The following is a 27,296-nucleotide window of genomic DNA, read 5'->3' on the forward strand; positions in this document are numbered from 1 at the left end:
AATTGCTCCACATTTTCTGAAGAAGGGTCGAGGCCCAAAACGTCAGCCTTCCTGCTCCTCTGATGTTGCTTGGCCTGCTGTGTTCATCCAGCTCTACACCTTGTTATCTTTTATTTGGAACTATTAACTTCTGAAATATTTTGATGTTAAGGAATTATTATTAGCTTAAACTAGAATTCTCTTAATTTTCTAATAATTGCAAATAATTGGCCAATTACAGTTTCGCAGTAACAAAAGTAATTGTCATAATCTAAACAGTTAAGCCCTTGATGCTCTCTAATCATCAGTAGCAATAATGCAACTTATTTGCTTCTTTCAAAAGCTTAATAAAATTTGTCTCCTCTGCCATGCTTTTCCCATTAATTTCATCTTCTCTCTCTTGTTTTGATGTTCCCATTCAGTGAAGTGTTATCATTTTACCACACTATAAAGCAGCATGCTATAAATTGTTGCTGCCATTTGTATTTTGCATCAGTTTAAATAATTGTGCTTACCTGTGCAGAAAATCCATTGAAAAAGGAGTACCAAAAATGAACCAGTGTAAAGGCAAAGTTTTTGTAGAAGAAGTACGTTAAAAACTTGCACATTCGGATGTACGACCATCTCCCATGCACCAGGAGTAATCGCTTCAGAAAACGAAACTGCCCAAAAGCATAGTCACTCGACATGACAGCCTGCATGCCTTCCTGGCCGCTGATTCCCACACCAATATGAGCAGCTGCAGCATGGGTGAATAAAGAAAAGCCTGCTGGTCATTAAAGTTAAACACTGGATTTTCCCAAAGCAAATTGAGAAATTCAACTACCATCATTTGACACATTCTGTTCACAGTATGTTGATATCTGGGGAACTTAAACCAGTTACATATTCTTTTACACTGAGAAACTTGTGTGAAAAGATGAAGATATGCACAAACCAAAGTAGAATAAATTCAGGTAAATTAAATAAATTTGTCAGTTAATTTTGTCCCATGGGTACTGAAAAGATTTCAAAAAAGTGTTCTTAAATTAATTGAAACTACAACTTTTACACCTACATAAGCCATTTAAACATCTGTATGAAGGTTATCATTTACAACACAAAAAAGCATTCACAAAAAATGCCAAACTAATACAGAATGCTGGAGAAACTCGGCTAGGTCTGGTCATATCTGTGGAGAGAACATTTCAGTTTCTGAAAGTAAGCATGCAGGTGCAGCAAGCAGTGAAGAAGACAAATGGTAATGTTGGATTCCACACAGAATTCAAGCACCTGAGCAGGAATGTCTTGCTGCAACTGCACAAGGCCTTGGCCCTGGAGTACAGCATGTAGTTTTAGTCTCCTTATCTGAGGAAGGATATTATGGCTATTGAGGGAGTACAGAGAAAGTTTAGCAGCCTGATCCCGGGGATTCCGGTAACCAAGAGGATGGATGTGGGTAGGGCAGTGGATGTTGTCTATATGGACTTTAGTAAGGCCTTTGCAAGATCCAGCATGGCAGGCTAGTCATGAAAGTTAGGTCATATAGGATCCAGGGAGAACTAGCTAATTGGATTCAAAACTGGTTTGATGGTAGGAAACGGAGGGTGATGGTTGAAGGTTGTTTCTCAGACTGGAGAGCTGTGACTCGTGGCATGCCACGGGGGGTCAATGCAGGGGCCTTTGTTATTGGTTTTTTACATAAATGTTCTGGATGTGAATATATAACGCATGATTAGTAAGTTTGCAGTGATACAAAATTATAGGTATCGTTGATAGTGAGTAAGGTTATCAAAAATTACCAAGGGATCTTGATCAGATGGGGAAGCATGCTGAGGATTGGCAAATGTAATTCAATACAGATAAGTGTGAGGCGTTGCACTTTGGAAAATCAAACCAAGGTAGGACTTATACAGTAAATGTTAAGGTCCGGAGGAGTGTTGTGGAACAGAGGGACCTAGGAGTACAAGTACATAGTTCATTGAAAGCAGCATCACAGGCAGACAAGGCACTGAGTATAGGAGTTGGGGCTTTATGTTACAGTTGCATAAGTCATTAGTGAGACCGCACTTGGAGTATTGTGTACAGTTTGGTCACTCTGTTGTAGGAAAGACATAGTTAAACAGGAAAGTGTGCAAAGCAAGTTTATAAGAATGCTGCCAGGACTAGTAGGCCAGAGTTATAGGGACAGGATGGCCAGGATACAACTTCATTCCGTGGAACGTAGGAGAATGAGGGGTAACCTTATTGAGGTGTATAAAATCTTGAGGGGCATAGATAGGATGAATGCATATAGTCTTTTTCCCAGGAAGGGGGAATTGAAAACTAGAGGGCATAGGTTTAAAAGGTAAGAAGGAAAAGATTTAACAAGGACCTGAGGGGCAACTTCTTCACACAGAATGTGATGTATACATGGATTAGGCTGCCAGAGAAAAGTGGTTGAGGCAGGTACGATAGCAACATTTTAAAAAAACACTTGGATAGGTACATGGATGGGAAGGGTTGAGAGGGATATGGACCAAATGCGGGCAATTGGAACCAGCTGAATGGGCACCATGGACAAGTTTGGGCTGAAGGGCCTGTTTCCATTCTGTTTTACTCTATGACTGTGGAACTGATGGATAGGGAGAGGCTGGATTGGTTAGGGCAACATTCACTGGAGGTTAGAAACACGTGTATGAATCTCAGAAATGATGTTCTCGATGACTGGGGAGCCCAGAACCAGGGGTTACAGTCTAAGGAGAAGGATAGGCCTTTTAGAACAGAAACAAGGAGGCAATTCTTCATCCAAAGGTTGATGAACCTGTGGAATTCTCTGCCACTGGAAACTATTCAGGCCTAAACACTGGAGAGTTTCAAGAAAGATATAGGTACTGGTTTTATGATTAAAGGGATCGAGGATTTGGACAGAAAGTAGGAATCGGGTAGTGAGATGGATGACCAGGTATGATCATACGTTGAGTGAAATGGCCTACTCCTGCTCCTATATTTTATGTTTCTGTGTTTCTAGTCTGACTCAATTCAGAACTACAACCCTTCTGAAGTAGTATCGTTCCAGAATCAATGTATAAACTCTGTTTCTCTCCCCACAGATGCTGTTCAGCCTCCAGCATTTTCTGCTTGCTTCAGATTTCCAGCATCAGCAGTATTTTGATTTTATTTAAGCTTTTTAATGAAAAACGCCATTTAGTTCATTATTGAATTGAATGAAATAGGAATATTGAAAGAATATAACCAATAACAGTCATGTTAAACCAATGTGAAAAGTTGTTCTCTAACTTGTTCCCAACCCCATTATGCCCTGTGGCATATTTCATCATCTCAATGGAGCCCATGGAAGTGACTTGACTTAACTGAAGCAAGAGGGAAGCAGAGCTACCTAATGAGGTGCAATTCAGTGCAAAAACTTATGGTCAATGTCCATTCATTAGCCAAACTGAGTAGACTTTGTCAAAGGAAAGAAAACTAGATTTTTAAAAATTGAGTTCAAACATCAAAAACATTCCATGCTCAATAATGTCATACCTCAGGTCTTCACTTTTCAAAGAGAAATTGTGTTTGGCAACAGTAAAAATTGGGTTATAATGAGTCTCCAGTTCTGGGAAAAAGAATCATAGAATAGATCCCATGTGACTTAATCTTCTGCACCAGCCTAATATGAGGGTCCTTGTCAAATGCTTCATTAAAGTCCATGCAGACAACATCTACTGCCCTGTCATCAATTATCTTCGCCACTTTCTCAAAAAACTTAACCAAACTTATGAGACAAGACCTCCGCTGCAAATTGCCATGCTGATGATCCCTAATAAGTCCAATCTTTCCAAATGCGAGTAAACCATCTCTCTAAAAGCCTTCTCCAATAATTTCCATACCACTGACAATAAGCTCATCAGTCTCTAATTTCCTGGATTATCCCTGTTTCCCTTCTTAAACAAAGGAACGACATTGGCTATTCTCCAGTCTCCTAGGACCTCACCTGTGGCTAAAAAGAGGATATAAAGATCTCTTTCAAGGCCCAGGCAATCTCCTCCTTTACTTCCCTCAGTATCCTGGGATAGATCCCGTCAGGTACTGCTGACTCAGCTACCTTAATTTTTTTTTTAAGGTATCCAACACAACCTCCTCCTTAATATCGACAGGCTCTCCCTAATCTTACCATTATCCAAGTTCTTCTCCTTGAATGAATACCGATGTGAAGTACTCATCAAGGACCTCAACCATTTCCTCTGGCTCCATGCATCAATGCCCTCCTTTGTCCTTCAGTGGACCTATTCTTTCCCTAGTTACCCTGTTACTCCTAGTATACATATAAAATGCCTTGGGATTCTCCTTAATCTGATTTGCCAAGGATATTTCATGGCCCCCTTTAGCTCTCCTAAATCCTTGTTTGAGCTCTTTCCTGCTTTCTTTATATTCTTCAAGGGCCTTAAGGGTGACGAGAGTTTTCGGAAACACCACTGCTGCCTACAGTCAGAGATTGAGAGGTCCTACAAATATATGCCAACATCTTCAATAAGTTTGTGAATGCCCTAACTCGTCAATTTGTCTTTGGCTACACTTCTTAAACTTTGATGGTAGTCTGCAGCACAGGGCTCATCAACGCTGCTTAGTTGATAGATAACAATATAACTTATTTCCTTCTAAAGTAGCTTAGCAGGTCATAATTAGAAGCAGTACCAGCAGTGATCATCATGTACTTCAGAATGTCCAAACAACAGTATTACTATGTTTCTAAAATAAGGATGTGAATGCAGGACAATTATAAAAGAAAGCATGTAATTCTGTGTTCCAGATTGCAATTGTTCCTTAAGGAGATTTTGTACTAAGCCTTTAAAAGGACTGGTTCAAAATTGAAGTTTAATTACACAAAACTTAAAAATTCCTTCTTTGGCCAAAATTCCATCTAACAGGAGAGTTGGGCCACGTTCCCTTTCTTCAGTACATAGAAGCCAAAGGAAAATAGCCTGCAAGAGACCTTCACACTGACAGTCACTTTTAGCCTGGCACTTACTTTTAATCATATTAACATCATTGGCACCATCTCCAATTGCCAGGGTAATGGCTTTCTTGTATTTTTTAACCAAGTTCACCACCATGGCTTTCTGTTTAGGGGTTACACGACAGCAGACCACAGCAGTGCACAGGCAGGCTAAATCCACAAAGTCTTTCTGTCGCTTTTCTTTGGCAGCTTCATCTTTCTGATCTTTTTCCATCTGCATCTTCTTCTCATCCTCTGTTTTTGGCCGCCGAAACCATTTGTTTTTCCTTCTTTTCTTCTCTCTGAGAATTTCATTCTGGAAAACAAGTTGACCATTGAAATAAAGGGAATGCAGTAGGCATTTATCATCTTAAATTGGTTCTGCTATTCAATTAGATCATGGCTGAAATGTGATCTAGCTCACTAAATTCATCTTTGCACTGTTTCCAGTAATATTTCTGTTTAATAAATTTATCAATCTCAGATTTAATCACAACAATTAACCATTGTCAAGAAAACAGATTAAAAGACTTCCAAAAGTCCTACTATTGCATACATACGTTGCCTAATTTCATTCCTGGAAGCCCTAATTCCATTGTTGATGTTAAGTTCCTTGATTCTGAACTCCCCAATAAATGGAAGTAGTTTCTTGACCATTACTCCACTCCATTGATATCTCGAAAACTTCAATAAAATTAATCCTTCACCTTCTGAACACCACTGAATAAATCCCCAAAATAAGAACAGAAAATGCTGGAGAAACTCAGGAAGTTTGGCAACATTTGTGGACAGAGAAACACTCTTAACATTGAGTCTTCTATAACTATTTAAAAGATAAAAGCACCGAAAAATGGTTGTTTTTATGCTGCTAAGAGAGGAAGAGGAAAGGCAAGTTGAACAGATGATGAGGCGTACCCACAGCAAATGTGCTGATTGTGATAAAGCTGAGATGGAGATGTTAAAATAGGCAAAAACAATAGGTGTGAAGGAGGAAAAAATGGGTCTGCTCTGCTCAAAGGAGATTTGAGAGTGCGTATGCATGCAATGGGGGATAGGCTGAACTTCTTGAATACTTAAGGCTGTCGTGTGTCTGAAGGAAAATGAGATGCTGTTCCACCAGTTTTCATTAAGCTTTGTTAGAATCCAGCAGGCCCAGGATGGAAATAATTAGCACGGGTGCAAGGTGGTTCATTGAAATGGCCAGTAACAGGAAGGTTGGTGTCATTCTCTCAGGCAGAGCAGAGGTGTTTTAAGTGGTCACCCAGACCCTGGAATAAAACCCTAATTTGCCTTTGTAACAGAGGAGTCATCTTTTCATTTGGTTTAATCCACCCTTCGATCCCAACAAGCAATGCTGGCTGATTTCTGGAGATAATCTGCTAAATGAGAGAGACAAGTTTATTTAAATTAGTTCAAAGCTAAATCCATCATCCAGCAACAAGGAAAACATGCTGGATAAACTATCTGAAGGTAGGCCTGCTCTCCTGCTCAATTTATGGAACAAAGTGGTATAGACAAAAATATCTGTGCTTGTTTGGAAAATCTTTCAAATATTGTTTGCTGCTAAAACAATTGGTGCAATTTTAATTGAATATGTTCGATGGGAAATGGATGGGATCGGGTGGAGGCTTAGGTTTGCTTTCCCAATATTATTCTCAATTTCTTTCAGAACAAAAATATGTGTGTTAAGAGTAGAGCTAGCATTACATCTGCTGTAGTGAGTTTCATACACAGATTTGATTATTAATGGACCATCCCTCCCATACCCCATCTCTGTTTGCGCTGGAAATCAGTTCAGATTTACCCTTCAGACTATTTGTTATTGTGATTTTTCTTCGGATATATAAAATATTAATAACTCTTCTTACTTACCAACCAGGAACCAGTAATGATCATTGCGGGTTTTACATCTTGAGGGAAGATGTTGTTCTCATAAGTGCTTGCGTTTGTTTGTCCTTCTGCCATGTTTGCCCTGTTTTTTTGCATGGTGTTTAACAGGTCACTGTAAGATCAATTTAGCCGACATTAAGAATCTCATCACATCTTAAATTTCTGATAATTAGCCATGTAATGATGCAAAACTTTACAAGATGGTCATGATTTGGAATGCACCGTTAGCTCAAAGTAGAACAAAGAACACAGCCACTAAATATGTCTGCGAGATCAGGCTACCATGGGGAGGGAAACTCAATCAAAAACATATTAAAGTGTTAGGGGCTAGTTTGAACACCTTAACACAATGTCTCACAGATAAAATTTCCGTGCCATTAAATGAGGAACAGAGCATACAGGAATCATGGAGACTTAAGGAATGAAAAATTGCCAAAACGTGTGCCTTGCTAGGAATCATCAGATCCAAAAAGCATGAATAGTGAGTAGAAGAATTATCGAAAAACACTGGGAATTTCAAGCTGGCATGACAGGGAGACATGAACCTGCTGAAGAAGTGATTGTGCAAGGGTTTCTGACATGCTCAATATCTTCCTGAAGTACGGCACACAGAAAAAAAAGGCTCTGTAAGACATATTTTGACTTTGTTAGTTAATACAAAACTTGCTCTTTTTGTTAGGTTGATGTATTAGGTGTTTGTTAATTCAAGTTTTATCATGTTGTTTTCAGCACATTGGAGTACAAGTCTTAAAATAGGAAATCTTGTCCTACTGTTCTTTCCATTAGTTGCTGGGAAATTGTTTCTAAAGTTTTTAACCTCAATGGGTGTCATTACAAATCAAGGGCTATTTTGGTATCAAACCCATAAGCTGTAAAATGTGCACATTGGAAAATTACAGAAATTAACACACACCATTTCACATTTGCTTTTGGTTGTATTCAATGAAAAGTTAACACAACTACTTTGAATGGTCAGGAGTTTTGGAAAAAAGTTTGTTAGGGACTTGTAACTAAAGGTTAATTTGAAGTCTGTAGCAGAGGAAATAGGTGAAACATGAAATCAGGAGCTGAAAGGGCAGATATTTAAGTAATTTTGACTCAGCATGTGAAATTTGAAAAGTGTTGAAAAACACTCAAGTTGAATCAGCTGCAAACAAAGAAACTTGAATTTGAGAAAGAACATACAACACAGAAAAGTCCAGCACAGGAACAGGCCATTCAGCCCACCATGTCTGTGCTGGCCATAATGCCATTCTAAACTTGCACATGGTCCAGATCCCTTATTACCTGCCTCTTCATATGACTGTCCAAATGCTTCTTAAACATTACTATTGTATCACGTTTAAACTTTTCTCCTCTCACGTTAAACCTCTAACCTCTAGTATTTAACATTTCTAACCTGAGAAAATAGACTCCGACTATCCACCCTACTCACACCTCTCATAATTTTATATGTTCCTATCAGGTTGACCCTCAGCCTCCGACATTTGAGCAGACACAATCCTTGTTTGTTCAATGTCTCATTTGCACCTAATACATTCAAATCCAGTTAATGTGTTTTTAACTCTCTATTGCACCCTCTCCAAAGCCTCCACATCCTTCCTATAGTGTGGCAACCAGGATTATATGCAATATTCCAATTCTGGCCTAACTAAAGCTCTATGCAGCTACAACATGACTTGCCAAATCTTATACACATTTTCATCCAAATCATTTACACATATTACAAACAACTGGTTCCAGCATTGATCCTCGTGGATCATCATTGGTCACATTCCTCCAGTCAGAAAATCACGCTTCTATGACAAAACCATTTCTGCATCCAACTTACCAGCTCACCATGGATCCCATGTGTCTTAAACTTCTGGACCAGCATACCACAAGGGATTTTGTCAAATGTTTCAGAAAAGTCCAAGCAGGCGATATCCACTGCACTACTTTAAATTATCTTTGTCACTTCCTCAAAATAACTTAATCATGTTTGAGACTAGACTGCTCATGCACAAAAGCATGCTGACAATCCCTAATAAGTTCATTCTTGTCCAAACGCAAGTAATTCCTATCCCTAAGAATCTTCTCCACAAGTTTCCCTACCACTGACATAAAGCTTATCAGCCTACAATTTCCTGTATTATCCCTATTGCTCTTTTTCAAGGAACATCACAGGCTTTCTCCAGTCTTTTGGGACCTCACCTGTGACTAAAGAGAAAGATCTCTGTCAATGCCCCAGCAATTTTGTCCCTTGTCTCCCTCAATATCCTTGGATAAATCTGATCAGGTGCTGGGGATTCATCTACGTTAATGTTTTTCAAGACACCCAACATGTCCTCCTTCTCAATATTAAATGCATCCCTCCCTAATTTTACCATTATTCATGCCCTTCTCCTTAAATACAAAGCACTCATTAAAGAATCTCACCCATTTTCATCTGGCTCCATGCATAAATTCCACCCTTTGTTCTCAAATGGGCCTACCCTTTCCTTAGCTACCCTCCTGGTCCTAAAATACGCATAAAATGCCTTCGGATTTTCATTAATTCTACTTGTCCAAGGACAATTCTTGGCCCCTTTTAGTCTTCTTAATTCCGTAAATTCTTTCCTGCTTCCTTTATAGCTGTTAGAGGCCTTTTCTGATTTCAGTTTCCTGAACTTTACATTTCTGAACAGGTTGATGAGAAAAATAGTTTAAACCAAAAGGGGTGGCCGTTGTGTCACAAGTAAGTAACAGGTTATTAATTGGAAGCTCAGTTAAGAAATCTACATTACAGTGGAGAAAATGGCCCAGAGAATTAAACAGACACTCCACAAATTAGTGGGAGAGATAATCTGGATGACAAATTTTATTCAAAAGGACTGACATGTTGTCTTTATGATTAAAAAAAAAAGACACGTGAAGGTGGATTGCTGTAAATTGAAATGCTCATTTGCACAGTTCTCCAAAAGTACTGCCTCAGTGAGTAAAGCTTGTAACAAGTCAATCAGGATACAGAAAATTATCCAAGTTCTTTTTGAAAGGTTCTCACTGTTGACAGGCGAGGCAAGGAAGCTGATTGTTATTCCTTGAGATGCAGGAATAGCAGAGTCAGGAAGTTTGCAAATTAAAAACTTATTGATGGAGATTGAACTAACACTATATGAAGGCATAAACAAAGTGTGACTTCCTTACCAGTCCCGTAATTGTGGGTAGTTGTTTCTAATTGCCTTATCAAGATGATGATTGCTCATTCAGAAATGACTTGACTGTGGATAATGTATGGCCATGTCAAAAGCCCACTGAGGCTGTTGAAATTGAATTTGTACTTCAAGAAAAGCGGAGTAAATTGAGGGGAATACAAATCAATGACATTTTACAAATCTGCTCAAAGAATTAAAGGTTTTTGCTAAAGAAGTGTCCAAAGAGTCAAAAGTTCAGCAAATAAATTTTGAGGACATTGGAATATCAGGCTGAAAAGAAGATTAACAGCAGTTGGAGACAAGTTAAATCTGATTGAATTAAAAATGAGGGAAACCATGAACAAAGTGTGATGACAAATATGGCACAAGCACCTAAAGTTGATGTTGTAACATACGAAGGAAATGCTTTGCATGAGTGTAAATAGATTAATCATGTGATGACAAGATAGAACTGTCAGGAAAGAAAGTCTTAAACATAAACTAAAACATCAAAATGACAAGGCAAAATGCTCTTGGTAGAAAGGAACTATACAAAACTTAGACACAGTGGAAGGAAAGAAAAAAAACTTTTCACAAAATTTGTGACTAAAGAAGAAAAATGTCAATTTCTTTTTTAAGCTGAAGATTAAAATAACTTTGACAAAGTTAATGAAGCAGTAAAAGAGGACTTTACTTCAAAACAAAATAAACAGCTTGCACTGAAGAAGGCAGTATTAAAACTGCATCTCTTGGAAAAGCAAACTGAAAAAACACACCACAGGTAAGATCTTCAGTGTAAAATTTTAACTGAATTTTGACAGGATGAGGCAAATTTAATTGTTATGAAGGACAAATTGGATATCTGGTTGTTTGAAACTTTTTCCCTAAGACTTGGACATTAAGATAAAGAAAGGCAGAAGAAAATGGATCAGTGTAGTTCAAAATCAGGGGCTCTTGTAGCAGTGGTAACATCCCTATCTCTCAGTCAGGAGGCCTGGGTTCAAGTCCCACCTGTTTCAGAGGTCTGTAATAACATCTCCCACCAGGCTGATTAGAAGATAGTATAAAAAGTGACAGCGCTGATGATAATTTAGAACATGGATTTAAAGGACAACAAAGAACATTGCCGAAATCCGAGTTCAAGAGGAGATATGACAGGGAGTTCTCCTTGGATTCTAATTCACAGAGACAGGTACTTAGAAGTCAGGTGATTTGCCAGCTATGTTGTTCTTGGCAAAGTTCACCACACCATACAAAATTTCAAGCCTTTGGGCCAACATGAACATTAGAGAATCCTGACTGTACATAAACCACAGATTTTAAAAAAGCAACATGAAGAATACTATCTTGTCAATAGTGTGGAGCTGGAGGAACACAGCAGGTGACGCAGCAGAGGAGTAGGAGAGTCGATGTTTCGGACAGTCCTGAAGAAGGGTCTAGGCCCGAAACATCGACTCTCCTGCTCCACTGATGCTGCCTGACCTGCTGTGTTCCTCCAGCTCCATACTGTATTAACTCTGACTCCAGCATCTGCAGTTCTTGTTATCTCTCTCATGAAGAATATTGTCTTCGGATGTAAGACAGGAAGAAAAAAACTTACAAACTATGTAAAATGCAAAGGATTGTTTGCAGTGATTCATTAAAAAGTTAAATGAAAAGAAAATAAATTCTTATTCGCGAGCAAGATGGAACTCTAAGAATTTGTTTAACTCAACTTTAAACCCAAAGTGTTGCACACTGTTGGCTTTTACTGGTTAAGCCTTATAACATTTCTAAGACAGAATCTTCCATGATGAATTATGGCAAAAGGGGAGAATATTACTTGTACTGTGTATAATAAGTTAGTTATTAAAATGTCTACAGTGTTGGAACTCGATGACTTTTCATAGCGTTCAGAGAAAGAAAAAATAAATCAGTGCCATTCTGAGATATTTTCATGTGGGTGTAGTGTCGTTCTGTGACCAGTTCTGAGTCACATCTCAACTCCCCAGAGCTTGTCCATCATCTACAAGGCACGGGTCAGCAATGTGAAGGAATACTCTCCACTTGCCTGGATGAGTCTAACTCCTTAAACACTCCAGAAGCTTGACACTATCCAGATCAAGCAGCCTGCTTGATTGGTACCTCATTCACCATCTTGAACATTCAACTCTCTTCACCACAAGTAATAGCGCAGTGTACTACCTACAGGATGCATTGTAGCAACTCACCAAGAGTCCTCACCAGCACTTGTTGCCTGGGAAGGATAAAGGTTGTAGATGCACGGAAACATTACCACCTACAGGCTCCCCTCCAAATTACATAACATTCACACTTGGAACTACATTGCAGCTCCTTCATTATTGCTCAGTCAAATTCTTGAACATCCCTCCTCAAAAGTGCAGATGGACTGTAATGGTTGAAGAAAGGGACTCAGAAACACAGGGGCAATTAGAATTGGGCAATAAGTGCTGGTCTTGCCAGTGATGCTCAAATCCCAAGAATGAATTCAAAGAAATAATGGTATTTGAGCCAATAATTTTCTTTCTCACGATACCACTGCTGAGGGTGGTCCTTTTGTAAATGTTAATACTCTCGCTATGCTGTAAACAAACTTGGAATCACCTGAAAAGACAATAACCTGTAACTGTCACCTGCTTTCTTCTGAACTAGCTCCATTTCATTGGAAAACTTTCGATGAACATACAGATCAGAAAGCTACAGTACTGGATATCTGCGACTGCATTCATGTAAATCTGCATTCAGAAGATAAATTACATACTTCAGAGGCCACAGATACTGGACTGTTCAGTTATTTTTTCAAAAATACTAAGTTTCAATTTCTAAAGTAAAGCTGCATATACAGAGAAATCTAAAATTGGTTATCATGAGTTCTGCTTTGGAGTGGAAGGAAGCTATTTTGAAGGTAAATTTAAAAAGGGTCAATGAGCAGATATTAAATTGAAATTAAGTTTGGACTCAATCCTTGCAAGGTAAATTCAGATTGTCTTGGTTTCAAATTTCACAAGATTTTTTTTGTGTATGTTCATTATGTAGAAACTACGGTGACGGCCCTCGCCTCTCAATTAGCAGATCATAGATTTAAGCCCCATTCCAGACAAATGAATAAACAAATCATCTAGGCTGAGACTTCAGCACAGTTCTGAAGGTGCAGCGCCATTGCTCGGCTCTTCTAAAAGGAGTCACAAAAATCACGACTCGTTCTGCTTTATAAAGTGGCTGTAAAATTCTGATTGCATGATTCGCGCAAGATAATGGCTATTATTTATTACTTAAGTAATAATTACTTTGAAGAAAAGGGATGAAAGTTACATTTCTCGCAACCTTTAGTGGAACCTTGCTGTGTGCAAAATGGTTGCTCTGTTTTCTACATTAAAATGGTGCCTATATTTCAAATGTACCTCATTGGATGCAAAGCTCGCCAGAAGTCATGAAAGATGCATTAGAACCACATGACCTGTTACTAAGTTTAAAAAATACTCACTTGATAGCTTCTCCATGATAAATAGTCATGTCATTGGTTAGTAAATTGCAGGAAAAGCCAATGTTTTCGGCAGTTTCTAGTTGAAGAAAGAAATACTTTTTATTAGATCAAAGTCAAAAAATCCCAAGAGCAGCAGTTTTTATTGATAATATTCGTCAAAAAGAATACAAGTGATGTAAAATGGAATAATTCCTGTATGCGCTATCGGTTTTCACTTGTAAACAATTCAGATTTAAACGTAGTGCAGATTCAAGGCAGGATAACCATGCCCCAGTTCTACCCTCAAAAAGGTTCTATTTAAACTTTGAAAAAGCCCCATTAAATTATTTCAAAGGTCATTACATGAACTTTCAATTCTTTCCAAGCCAAATTAAAATCACACGTGAAATTACGCTCAAATCTGTGTTGTACAGCAAGCTAAAACCATACCAAATGCTATTCATTAAGAGACCAAAGGAATCCAGCAAAGACCAGGTATTAGTGCTTGGATTCACTGTTCAAAGTCCCCAGATGAAATTAATATTCATTTTAACTGAGATAAATTGAATGCAGTGGTAATCAAGCCCCACCACTCCTCCAGACACATCATTATTATAATAGTTTTGATTCAATCATCAAAAGAGCCAATGGTTTTCCCTTTTGGTGTTACTATCCTGAATAAAAGAGACTTTAATTAGGCTTTATTAGTGAACTCAAAATAATCCATTAATTCCAAAACGAAACTCGCTCTTAAAAACAAGAGGCAAAACGAGGTAACATCTAAGATAAAATCCAGTTTTATACACACTCCCACAAGACAACACACAGAGATATTTTTTAATTGACAAGACAAAAACACCCTTCCCTATTGGCTAACAGTCTAAAAACAAGGGATTCAATTCAGCTGGATCCAATTTTTTGGATAGTGGTGACAGATCAGCTTTTCAAGTGTTTACAAGGTAATCAAAATACTGAGAAGTGGAAACTTTATTAGATTTCCAAGTACTTCTACCAAGGAGGGGAATCTTGCAGCTGTGCTGCCTTTTCTTTCCTTTCTTCTCTGATCCCCTAGGCTTATAATGGATAAACAAGTCTATAAAGGGTTGTTAGCCAATCATCTGTCAGATGCAGCCAGTGCCTCTTCCACGGACAGTTTTTCAAGCAATTAAGAGCAATAATTCCATCTCTTATCTCCTTTAAAGTTTTGCTTGGCTATTTTGCCAAAAGTCATTTGACTTTCTAAAACGAGTAGTAGATTCCAGTCCGCCTTCAACAGTTGACCACATCAGTTGTTTTTAAACACTTGGTAAAACAAAAACTGTTTTTAATTCAACAGATTCAAGATATTCCAGTTCTCCCTATTGTCCAGAAATATATAGATATATATTCTCAACATGTTCACCTCACGATATAAATCCCAGAAACAAGCGAGTTGTTAATTCTGAGATGGGCCAAGTATCTTTATTTGTAAACATTCACAATGTTAACACAAATCAGGAAGACCAAGCCACTTATCTTTGTTCACTGCTTCCTAACACTATTAAAATCAACAATTCCAATTTCTGATAATTACAGCTTCTAATTGGCTTTTAAATGGTTCTGTGACTTGTTTCTACTGCTCTATCTTGGAGTTCATTGCATGTATAAATTACTTTGTGGATTAATCAATGCATTTTGTCATTTTCAGTTTAATTTGAAATGATTTTCTCATTTTATTTAGTCACACAGTTTACCTTGTTACACAAGTCTACTTCAAAGATCTCTACTTTCATTTTGTTGTTGCTGAACTGCATTGTGTGTGTCAAGCACTGACTGTATTAACACTACTGAATGATTTTCAGTCTTGTCTTTAGCTAATAACGTTTTTAAAAAAAAAAATCTTCTTGACTTACTTATTTGGTATTCTAAGGGAAATCTACTGACCTCCATAGCACTATTTATGCGAGATCACGAGTTGTTAGCAAACTCTTGACCCTTTTTACAAAGATTCTTTTGAGGTTTATCACAACAACAAAGACTTGAAAACAGCACCTTGACGACAACCCATTCAGCCTTGTTTTCATCGCTCCCCTCTTATGAATATATAGATGCACTAGTGCCTCTCCAAAGCAGCTGTATGACAGCCGCCACTCCAAGCAGGCTGAGTGGGTTACATGGTCTGCTCTACTCCTATTTCACATGTTCATGTGTTTCAACGGGTTTGTATATAATTTCATGACGTCTTTGACAGAAAGGTATATTTTATCAAGTTTCTGCTTGGTGGTGTAGTGGACAGCGAAGAAGGTTACCTCAGAGTACAATGGGACCTTGATCAGATGGGTCGATAGGCTGAGGAGTGGCAAATGGAGTTTAATCCAAATAAATGTGCGGCATAGGTTTAAAGTGAGAGAGATAAGATTTAAAAGGGACCCAAAGGACAACTTTTTCACGCAGAGGGTGGTGTGTGTATATGGAATGGGTTGCCAGAGGATGTGGTGGAGGCTGGTATAATTACAACATTTAAAAGGCATCTGGATGGGTAGATGAAGAGAAAGTTGAGAGGGATATGGCGCAAATGCTGGCAAATGGGATTAGATTAGTTGAGGGTATCTGGCCAGCATGGACAAGTTGATCAGGAGGGTCTGCTTCCGTGCTATGCAACTCTATGACTCTATGAACATGATTTTTGGCAGTGGAAAACAGATCATGGTCTATTTCAAGTGAATAGCATCAACATTAAGGGCTACCAGACCAAGAACAACCAGATTTCAGAGTACAGAAAACATTCTGTGCTGAACTAACAAAATGCCTCCGCCCAGCTCAGAGTAACACAACAATCTCCATTATCAGCAATGGTGATCTTTCCAAATTAGGTTGCCAGTTGTGTGTGTCTTATTACCAAGTTGAAACAGAACTGTAATGAAACAGACAAAAAGAATAATGACACATCAAACTCTTCAAGCCAGAGAGAGAAAATTTAGATTCACTAAATGCAAGTCAGTTTTAACCCAGATCCCATAGATTAAAACAAGGAACAAAAACAAAGTTGCTGGAAAAGCTCAGCAGGTTTGGCAGCATCTGTGCAGTTAACAGAGTTAACGTTTCGGGTCCGGTGACCCTCCCTCAGACCCTTCCCCGTAGATTAAAACTTCACATCCAAGTCACTTAATCAGTCAAATCCTCCTAATCCTTAAATTATAGTAGAATGCACCAATGAGATTATAACTCATGGTTAATCATTAAGCTTTGTTCAAGATTCTAAACCAGTCAGATTGACTCTGACAGGCAATGACAGTGTCCTGAGAAATGAAGCCGAGCATGACTGTCACCTATTTTCTTGATTGAAACATATGCAGCACGTGTAGATTTTCCAAGATTGACAGAAAGAACATGCGGTAATGTAGGAATTCCAACGTGTACGTTGAGGAGTGAAGGCAATATTACAGTAGACGATGGTGAAGAATCAAGCTAATTTCTCAACAAGAAAGGGAGTTCATTTCACTGCTCAGTTTCAAAGGTGGATTTGACTGTAAAGTGGAACCATTAAGACATGTAAGGAAATTCTTGTCCATGCCTGCGGATGCATATGTAGCAGGAGCATCATTTACATCTTGGACTATTTACAGGGTTGGATATAAAGGTCTCCTTCAATTGAAATCAAGTTTGTCATGGAACTAAACAAAAATATTTAGATGAGCTGGGCCTAGCCTGGATCTAATGGCAATAACATCTTTTTGCACACACATGCCTCTATTAAAACTGGACTCAACTTGCTGCATTCATAAATTTAATGAATTCTGAATCTCACAATGGTTGCTCGTTTAGATTGCACCCAATGGATGCAAGATGAAATGGATGCAATACAAAAGTTACGTATTACTAAATGATGATTTGTACGCCTGAGATAGATTTACAATGAAGACTAAATTTGGGATATGAACAACATATTTAATTAATTGACCCATTGAGGAGAGTCATCATCTAACTGGGACATTCTCAATGGCAATGCTTCTACCAACCAGAATTCACTTGCTTATTAGCTCTCTACTCTAATACAGCATAAATGTTCCATTCTCTTTACATTAATAATTAGTCATGAATTGCCTGATGCCTGCAAGACTGAAAGTTTCAACAATTGTTTTTGCAGCGACATGCAAGCTCTGCAATACCAAATAATGAGCTTAATTTTAAGATTGATCGAGAACTCAAATGGATGAAAGATTGGATACAAAACTAATTAGAATAATTACTTACCTTTTTTGTCCCCTGTTAATACCCAGATTTTAATATTGCCTTTTTTAAGGGTTTCAATTGTCTCTGAAACACCATCCTGCAGTTTATCCTCTATAGCCGTTGCTCCAACAAGCTGGAATAAATAGTAAGTATGAATGTCACATTGGGAAAATAATAAGCAAGAAGAGAAGACCATGAAATGACACAACAAGATGCCAGAATCCAAATTTTTATGACATACTCATTCAGTCCACATTACTGAAATACACAGCATCAGTCTGCAAACTCCATAACATGCTTCCTGTGCTACCTTATTCCATTTTTTTAGGATATACTTTTTTTTTGTCCTTTAAGTCACTGAAAGTACATGTTCCTAATGATCCAGTCTCTGGTTAAAGGAATTTTTCCACATTATCAAATTTATGAGCTACTATATTAAAATTGAGGTCCTTACAAAACTTGCTGCACTTCTATTTGAATTGATGTGTTTGTCCAAAAGAAACAAAAAGGAAAACAAGTGTGTCGAGAAAACCCCATTAAAAAGGATGAAGTTGAATTTTGTACAGTGACAATGAGAAAACTTTTTAAACTCTTCTACTCCTCTTTCTTCAATGAGGAGACTCAGAGATACAAGTACCCTTAACACATCATTACTCTGCCAACTGACTATGTGAATAAATCAACAATCTACCGGCCTCATTGTTCAGATTTAAAGAGAGCATATTCTATACAAAAAGCTACTTCTTTAACCCCAAGCATCAGAATGTCATCCTATTTTATCTACAGCACTGCCTGATTTATACCATTAATGGGGCTAATATAATCAGAAGGATTAAGGCTAAAATATCAGCTATTCTCTCCCCTGCTAAATAAAAAGTATTCATAAATTATTTTGTCTTGTATCAAGCCTGACAAGTGCAAAAAAATTTCCCCAAATACACCTAACATTACAGATTAACTCTGTAAACTGCTCTTTGCTTCAACTTATCAAAATATACAACATTCAAAATTTTCAATGAACCCGAGAACAAAAGTTGAAAAAGAAAGTTTGAGGCAGCAAAACTGGACTGTTATATTATGAAACACACTATAACAGACAGAATAGTGAATTTGAAAGGCAGAACAATTAAACCATGACAGATCAAAGAGTGTCAAATAGATAAACAAAATGATTTTTGTGAAAATAAACTACACGTACCAACAAATTTGTTTCAATTTCTTCATAGACTCTGCTAAGTGCTTCATCACGGTTGTTTGTGGAAACACTGGCTGCTTGAAATCTTTTATTCCACACTGCAAACTCTGCTTCACTAATATCTTTGTATGCTAGACACAAAGTTCTGAGTGTTTCATCTGCAAATGCCTGTAAAACAAAAAGATATACATTCATTTTTGCTCGTACTGTTTTACTTTAAACTCCAGTGCTGCATCTTCAGGTGTAACAAGAAGGGCAAGAACATTTGCAAACCTCCGCAACTAATGTGTCCATCCAAGTTTACAGGAGTGAGATTGCCCTTTCCCATGGCTGCCTGGTCACAAGACTAAAAGATTGCTTTAACCCACTAATTGTTCACCTTATCCAAATGGCAGAAGCTGGATTAGGACTCCAATGACATGATCACTGGGCACCGCCTTCTAACTTCATCTGAAGCATCAAGGAACTGTTATTGAACCTATTGCTAACAAGTTGGGTTCGTAGAAGGTTTAGTGTTTCTCTTCAGATACTCTGAGAAGGCATTCTGACCTGAAATTGGACAGTACCAATGGGTAGGTTTTTTTTTATTCATTCACGGGATGAGAGCAACACTGACTAGCATTTATTGCCCATCCCAGAGGACAGTTAGGAATCAAAGACAATTCTGTGGGTCTGGAGTCACATGTAGACCAGACCAGTTTCCTTCCCTAAAGGGCATTAGTGAACCCGACGGGTTTTTTCAACAATCAACGATGGATTCATGGTCATCGTTGGACTCTTAACTCGAGTTTTTTTAAAAATTCAAATTCTACCATCTGCCATGGCGGGATTCAAACCCTGATCCCCAGGACATTACCTAGGTCTCTGGATTAATAGTCTAGTGATAATATCAGTAGATTATCACCTCTCCTCAGAGCCTGCAATCATTTGACTGGGGAGGACATGAATTGATAGCTGTGCCAACTGATATTCACAGTGTTGTTAGGGAAGGAGTTCCACAATTTTGATCTAGCAACACTGAAAGAATGGCGATACAGTTCCAAGTCTGAATGACGTGGCTTGGATGGGAATGTGCAGCTAGTTGTGTACTGTGTACCTGCTGCCTTTGTCCTTCGAGCTGCGACAGGTGACAGATATGGAAGCTGTCAAAGCAGTCTCAGTGAGTTACCGCACTGACCGTTGTAAATAGTACACCGTGTCGAAGGGAGTGAGTGTTGAAGGTATTTGTTGGGATGTTGATCAAGTGGACTGTTTTCTCCTGGATGGCGTCAAGCTTCTTGAGTGATGTTAAAGTTGCACTCATGCAGGAATGTAGCGAGTGTTCCATCACACTCCTAACTCGTGCTTGGTAGTTTATGGACAGGCTTTGGGGATTCAGTACCAGATTTCCAGCCTCTGACCTGCCCTTGTAGCCACAGTATATTAATGGCTGGTCCAGATTATCTTTTGGTCAATGATAGCCCCCAGACCGTTGATATTGGGGGATTCAGTGATTGTAATGAAAATCAAGGAGTGATGGTTAGATTTTCTCGTTGAAGTTCATCATTGGCTGGCACTTGTGAGGCACAAGCATTGATTTTGTCCAGGCTGTACTGCATTTGGATGTGGACTACTTCATATTTGAGGAGTCATGAGTGGTGCTGAACATTGTGCAATCTTCAGTGAACCGCCCACTTCTAATCTTATAGAGGAAAACTTCATGGTGCCCAGAACCTGTTTTGAGGACATCAAAGGCAGCTCATTCCTAACAGCATATGACTGCCACCACATCTTGTGAACATAAAGAGTCACATTGCTGCAGATCTGGAGTTATATGTAGGCTGGACCAGGTAAGGATGGCAGGTTTCCTTCCCTGAAGGCCATGAATGAACTAGCTGGTTTGACCACTGTTACATAGTTGCCACTGGGTTAGCTTTTAATTTCTTATTTAAAAATTGATTTCAAATTTCACTATCTGCCATTGTGCGGTTATCCTGGCTCTGGATTACTTGACCAGTGACATTACCACTACATCACAGTCTCAACCATTTTATATTCTGGAGCTAATTTTGTATCTAAGATGACACTGACCTATTGCATGAATCTTCATTTCGTTTACCAGCCTTTTCTTTGTTTCTTGGTTGCACACTTTCTTATAATGGGTGTTGTCGTATGGATTTAATTTCCTCCTTCATGTTTTCCTGTTAGTTCATGAAATAAATCAATCGAGGAGGTGGTAATGGTTTTATCACTGGTATGGCAATCTATAGACTCAGGCTAAAGTTCTGGGAACTAGGTTTTGAATTGCACCATGGCAGGTGGTGAAATTTGAATTTGGTTATTAAATCTAGCATTAAAAGATAGTCCAATAGTGGCCATGAATGTATTGCTGGCTGTGGCAAAACCCATTTCTTTCAGACCAATGCCCTTCACAGTATTCATGACATGAAAGAGTAATTTTGTTTCGAGTCAGAGAGATGTATAGCATGGAAACAGATTCTTCGGTCCAACATATCCACATTGACCAGATATCCCTCTTGGCAAATACCCCATTTGGCCCATATCCCTCTAAATCCTTCCTATTCATATACCTATCCAGATGCCTTTTGAATGTTGCATTTGTACCAGTCTCCATCACTTCCTCTGGCAGCTCATTCCATACATGCACCACCCTCTTTGAAAAAGTTGCCCCTTAAGTCCCATTTAGTAAGTTACTCTTACAAATGGACACAGGATACATATGCTACGAGAAGAGTAGTTACGATGATATTGAGGAGTTGGAAACATGTAAAATATGAGTGGGCGTAGGCCATTCAGTCCTTCAGACCTGCTCCACAATTCAGAACGATCACGGCCGATCATCCAACTCCCTGCCGTGGTCCCACTTTATCCCTATACCTTTTGATCCATTCAGCCCCAAGAACTATATCTAACTCATTACCTAAAACATTCAATGTTTCAGATCCAACTGCTTACTGTGGCAGAGAAATCCATAGGCTCATCACTGTTATCCTAAGTGGTCTACCCCAGATCATTAGACTGTATCCTCTGGTTCTGGATTACATTTCTCCTTCTTCTTGAGCTCCTCACCACCTGCCACAGGCCAGTCTAGTAGCCATTACATTATTAAGGACTCTGCCAGCTTAGTCAGTAGTGGTATCACTGAGATGCATTTAGTGATAAGTGTGGGAAGTCCCCCATCAAGAGATTGTGTCTGTACTTACCACAAGTCTTAGGAACAAATATAAGTCAATTGGCCCATCAGGTCTTCCCCACCATACAATGAGATCGCGTACCATCTGATTATCTTGAACTCCACTTTTGCCTTTTCCCCATAAGCCTTACTGGTTTAAAAATCTGTCTGTCTCAGCCTTGAATATACTTAATGACTCAACCTCACTGGCCTCTGTGGTAAATAATTCCACAGATTTGTGCCCATATGAGGAAGAAATTCCTCCTCATCTCTGCCTTAAATGGGTGACCATTTATTTGGAGATTGTCTCCTCTGGTCCTTTACTCTGCCACAAACCATTGCACATGGAAAACATTAAATGATGTCTATTCTGAAGAAGGGTCACTGGGCTCAATATTAACACTGCTTTGCCTCCACAGATGCTTCCAGACCTGATGAGTTTTTCCGTAATTTTTTTGTTTCAGATTTCCAGCATCCATAGCTCTTCATTTAATTACATTATTCATGATTTGTCTTCATCCTAAAGCTGGTCAAGTTGTAGGGAAAAATGGATATCCAAGGAAGAATTTTCTTCAGCCCATGTAATGGATCAGTCCAGCATGGTTTGATTGTTTATTAAGAGGTATGTGAGTACCATTGGTGAGGTTTTGCTGAGTGTGGTTTACATACACTGTATAATGAAGGGGCTTCTTACATGAACTGGGTGTTTATCAACTTGCTTTCCAGATAATGCATGTGGAAAGATAATGATATCCAAGTCACCGAGCAGAACCTTTTTATTATTATATCCCTTGTTTTATGCTATTGTATGTCTAAGACTTGGAGTAGTGACACTGATACAGAGGGCTGTCTCAAAGCAGAAGATAGCAACATTAACTTGAGAAAATAACTAAGGAAGGCCTGAAATTTGTATGCTCCGTCATGCCTTCAGTTGGAGTACCTCAATCACCCCAGGAAGTTTTAGAAGCGAGTACAGTTACAACATTTAAAAGACATTTGGACAGGCACGTGAATAGGAAAGGTTTAGAAGGATAGGGACCAAATGCAGGCAAATAGTACTAGTTCAGTTTTGGAAACTTGGTCGCATGGATGAGTTGGGTCAAAGAGTCAGGTAGCATGGCAACAGGCCCTACGAGTCGAGGATGTCAGATGAGGGTTGTATCTAGCTTGGATGTGATGAATTGTAACTTGACCCCTCTTGTCTGAATTGTTAGCTGACAAACACTGCTAATCCACGTGAACTGTGCCTTAATTGAAGCCATTGCATTCTGGTGGGAAGAAAATTGGGAAAAGTAAACTTCTTTCTTGTACTTCTTGTATTACTGGTAAACCAGAACTCTGGACTAATACACTGAAGACATGAGTTCAAATCCCACCATAGCAGATAGTGAAATTTTAATTCTATAAAAATCTGGAATAAAAAGCCAATCTGATGATAACCATACTAATTGCTGAAAAACCCATCCAGTTCACTAATGTCCTTTAGGGGAGGAAATCTGCCATCCTTACCTGGTCTGGCCTACGTGTGACTCCAGGCCCACAACAATATGGCTGACTTTTAACTCTGGGCAATTAGGGATGGACAATAAATACTGTTCTAGCCCACATCCCACGAATAAAAACTAAGTAATAAACACGCATTCTTCTTCATTCTAACAGCTCCACGTGCGACTGCAAGATAACAAATGAAAGACAATGCTGCAAAATACATTATTTATAGATCCTTTCCATGCAACTCCTGCACAACAGAAGGAAAAAACAAGGCATTTTCCAAAATTATTTGGATAACCTTGGAATTTCAGGCTTTTAACAGTTGATCAGGATGGGGGAAAATGTCAGTGCTCAATTTATGACAACATGCAAAACACAAAATGACTTGAGTTTCTGTCTTACCGTTAAAGCTTCTTCAGTGGCCTCATGATTAAGACTGTTGGGATCTAATCTCTCATATATCACAACATCAGCACCTTTACAATAGAGTTTGATTTGACCCTCTGGTGTCCTCACTGTAAACACATGAAAATGATTGTAGCAATTTGTAATTGTTAACTTTTAGTTTGCTTAAAAGGACAAAGTATCAATTTATTATCCTGTTTTTCAATCAATTCCACATAATGTAATCAAATTCTGTGTACGACAAGGAATATGATGCTCCACTTAAACTTCCTACTTTAACAAGGAGTTAGATATCTCATCTTTTTCTCTCCATCTTGAAAGATTTAAAGTACTGAATGCAGAGCTCACTTCTTGCAAACGCTGCATTTACTTCTTGCAACACTTATCCTAACCTTATTTTGTAGATAACCATTCCCTTGCTATAAAACAATGTGCATCCTCTAGATCACAAAGAGCAAAACGGCTGTCCTGCCAGTAGAATTTTAAAATGCTTACACAAAGTATGCACTTAAAAGAAAACGTGAGTAGTCTGATTAATAAGTTTGCAGATACATGAAGGTTGATGGAGTTGCTGATAGTGCCGACGATTGTGAAAGGATGCAAGAGGATATAGATAGATTGGCGACTTGGGCACAGAAATGGCAGATGGAGTTTAATCCAGACAAATGTGAGGTGATGCATTTTGGAGGGTCAAATTTAGGTGTGAATCATATTGTAAATGGTGGAACCCTTAGGAACATTAACATACAGATGGATCTGGGAGTGCAGGTCCACAGTTCCCTAGAAGTGGCAACTCAGGTGGCCAAAGTGATTAAGAAGGCATATGGCATGCTTGCCTTCATCGGCCAGGGCATGGAATATAAGAGTTGGCAAACCATGTTGCAGCTATATAAAACCCTTGTTAGGCCGCATTTGGAGTATTGTGTGCAGTTTTGGTCACTACATGACCAGAAGGATGTGGAAGCTTTGGAGAGGGTGCAGAGAAGGTTCACCAGGATGTGGCCCGGTGTCAAGGGCATTGGCTATGAGGAAAGGTTAAAAAGACTAGGATTGTTTTCACTGGAAAGACGGCGGCTGAGAGGAGACCTGATAGAGGTCTGAAAATTATGAAAGGCATAGACAGGGTGGATAGTCAGAGGCTTTTTCCCAGGGTTGAAGTTTCAATTACAAGGGGGCACAGATTCAGGGTGAGAGGGGGTAAATTTAAGGTGGATGTGCGAGGGAAGTTTTTAAACACAGAGTGGTAGAAGTCTGGAATGCACTACCAGAAGCGGGTGGTAGAAGCAAACACGTTGGTGACATTTAAGAGGCATCTGGATGGTTACATGAAGAGGGAGGGAATAGAGGGGTACAGACTGAGTAAGGGCAGAAGGTTTTTGTTTTAGTTTAGTCAGGGCATGATGGTCAGCACAGGCTTGAAGGGCCGAAAGGCCTGTTCCTGTGCTGTACTTTTCTTTTGTTCTTTTGTTTGTTCTTAATTCAGATTGAAGCTTCAGATTTCCTTCCAGTTACATTTCAGATGTCACAGTTTAGAACACCAGACTCTCTGGGAATAGTACTACAACAGATCTATTAGTCTAATTTGAAAAGCTAAGAGCAAAAATAAAGTACATGACCCTGAAAATCTCCTGTTGAAGGATTTCAATGTTTCTGATTAGTAGATTACTTCAGTAATCTCTCTCTTGCTCTTGGTCCCCCCACCTCCTGAGGTACCATACCTAAAAATGGCACTGAATTAGTGACCATGGACCCTCACGGTAAGCTACTGCTATCTTCTGAGTAGGCATATGCTCGAAAGACTTAGAAGGTCATACACAACCTAAATGGTCATGTTATGAATGCACCTTCCTTAGCTATCAAGTCTGCATTGGGACTTGAAACCAGATTTTTTGGCTCTGACGCAGGGATACTAAACACTGCACCCACTCATTGCTCAGCTCATTAAATTCTACAAATATTTCTTTACAAATGGTTTTCAATTGTTACACAGGAGAAGTAGCGGGTGGCATTTCATGCACCCCTGTGGCAAGTTTGGAAGTGGAGAGGCATTTCATCAGGCATCAGTTTATGGGATCCCTCCACTTTTGTGCAGTGTAAGCTACAAGCAGTGGCGGGTATGGATACCACTGCTGAGACAAAAGTAGGTATATTCTGGTGATATACGGGAAGTGTTTAAACATTGTTAAAACAAAGCATGAAGTTGATGTCTTTCTTCTTACACTGATCAGAACAATGGACACAATTGTATGCAGCATCTGAAAATGATACTGTATACAACGTATGTATTAAATGGTGTCCCTTTGTTCAAATTTTTTCTTGTGTCCTAGGTCTGATGAGTCGAAGAAGAAATGCATGAGTTTCAGGTGTCCTTTTAGCCATGTCAAGTTCTGTACTACCAAGCAATTATGAAATTTACCAAGTTCATTGCTCAACAGTTTTCAAATCAAGAACAGTGATAAATAGACTGCATAGTTCAAAAGCGGCAAATATTTTAACTTACAAATGATGGACATTCGTTTCCGGTCACTGTTGAAGTCTAAAATGGCAAGCACTTGATAGGTCCTTGTTATGTCAAGTTCACTTATTGTGATGGCATTTTGAGTACGTGAAAGAAAGACAAACCCAAAATTCCTGGCTGCAGTAACGAGGGCTCCTTCATCTGGAGAGGCTGCTTGATATACAATTTGTCCTGTCACAGATTTAAAAAGAAAATGTGGCGTAATTACAGTACAACTTTTGCAAATCCAAACTTCAAAGCCAATTCTCAATGATGCAGATCAAAGTAAGCTCAGGCTTGTCAAAACGGTCATCCTTGCTTCAGTCACTTTCAGAAAGCTAATCAAAAGCAAAATAGATCCCCATGCCAATTTGTTTCCTTATAATGGAGACATATGCTTTTGCAAGGTTTTTTTTAATTAATCTCACCATTCTAACAGATTAGAACAACTGAACATTTCGGAAAGTATTGCTGCAAAAAAAAAACATTTCATTAAAGCTTTTCATCTTGTACTCGTTAGGATAGTTCACAAGAAACACCAATTTAAAAGCAAAACAACATTCATACAGTATGTGAGGAGTGTTGATTGGTTGGCAAGTTGACACTGATTGGTTGAGGCATCGTTATGGAAAATACATCAGTGAGTGAGGACTGACAATTAACTGCTAAGTATTGTTCAAACTTTTCACCAGTCAGATTGACCATGATAGGTTAAAACACTGCCTAGGAAGGTGCACAGTTCAAGGGAAATTACAGATGAGTAACAAATGCTGGCCTTGCCTGCAGCACTCACAACTTGTGAATGTATAAAGAAAATAAGAAATGAACCAGAGAATGGCTACGACTTACTCTGTCAAGTCAAAACAGGGGAAGTGTTGATCAA

General features: G+C 38.8%; 1 protein-coding gene across 1 annotated transcript in view; it reads right to left on the reverse strand.

Moving 5' to 3' along the window:
- Window positions 1-476: 476 nt before the first annotated feature.
- Window positions 477-27,296, reverse strand: part of atp8b1 (ATPase phospholipid transporting 8B1) — a 129,870-nt gene continuing 103,050 nt past the window's right edge. The window contains exons 17-24 of the mRNA XM_048604195.1: window positions 26,417-26,605; window positions 23,914-24,026; window positions 18,852-19,016; window positions 17,675-17,786; window positions 13,463-13,538; window positions 6,809-6,938; window positions 4,970-5,252; window positions 477-718 (exon numbers count right to left, since the gene is read on the reverse strand). Of these exons, the coding sequence (XP_048460152.1) occupies window positions 477-718; window positions 4,970-5,252; window positions 6,809-6,938; window positions 13,463-13,538; window positions 17,675-17,786; window positions 18,852-19,016; window positions 23,914-24,026; window positions 26,417-26,605 (1,310 nt within the window). The remainder of the gene's footprint in view (window positions 719-4,969; window positions 5,253-6,808; window positions 6,939-13,462; window positions 13,539-17,674; window positions 17,787-18,851; window positions 19,017-23,913; window positions 24,027-26,416; window positions 26,606-27,296) is intronic.

Source organism: Rhincodon typus, chromosome 1, assembly GCF_021869965.1.
Source record: "Rhincodon typus isolate 14 chromosome 1, sRhiTyp1.1, whole genome shotgun sequence".
Taxonomy (NCBI): domain Eukaryota; kingdom Metazoa; phylum Chordata; class Chondrichthyes; order Orectolobiformes; family Rhincodontidae; genus Rhincodon; species Rhincodon typus.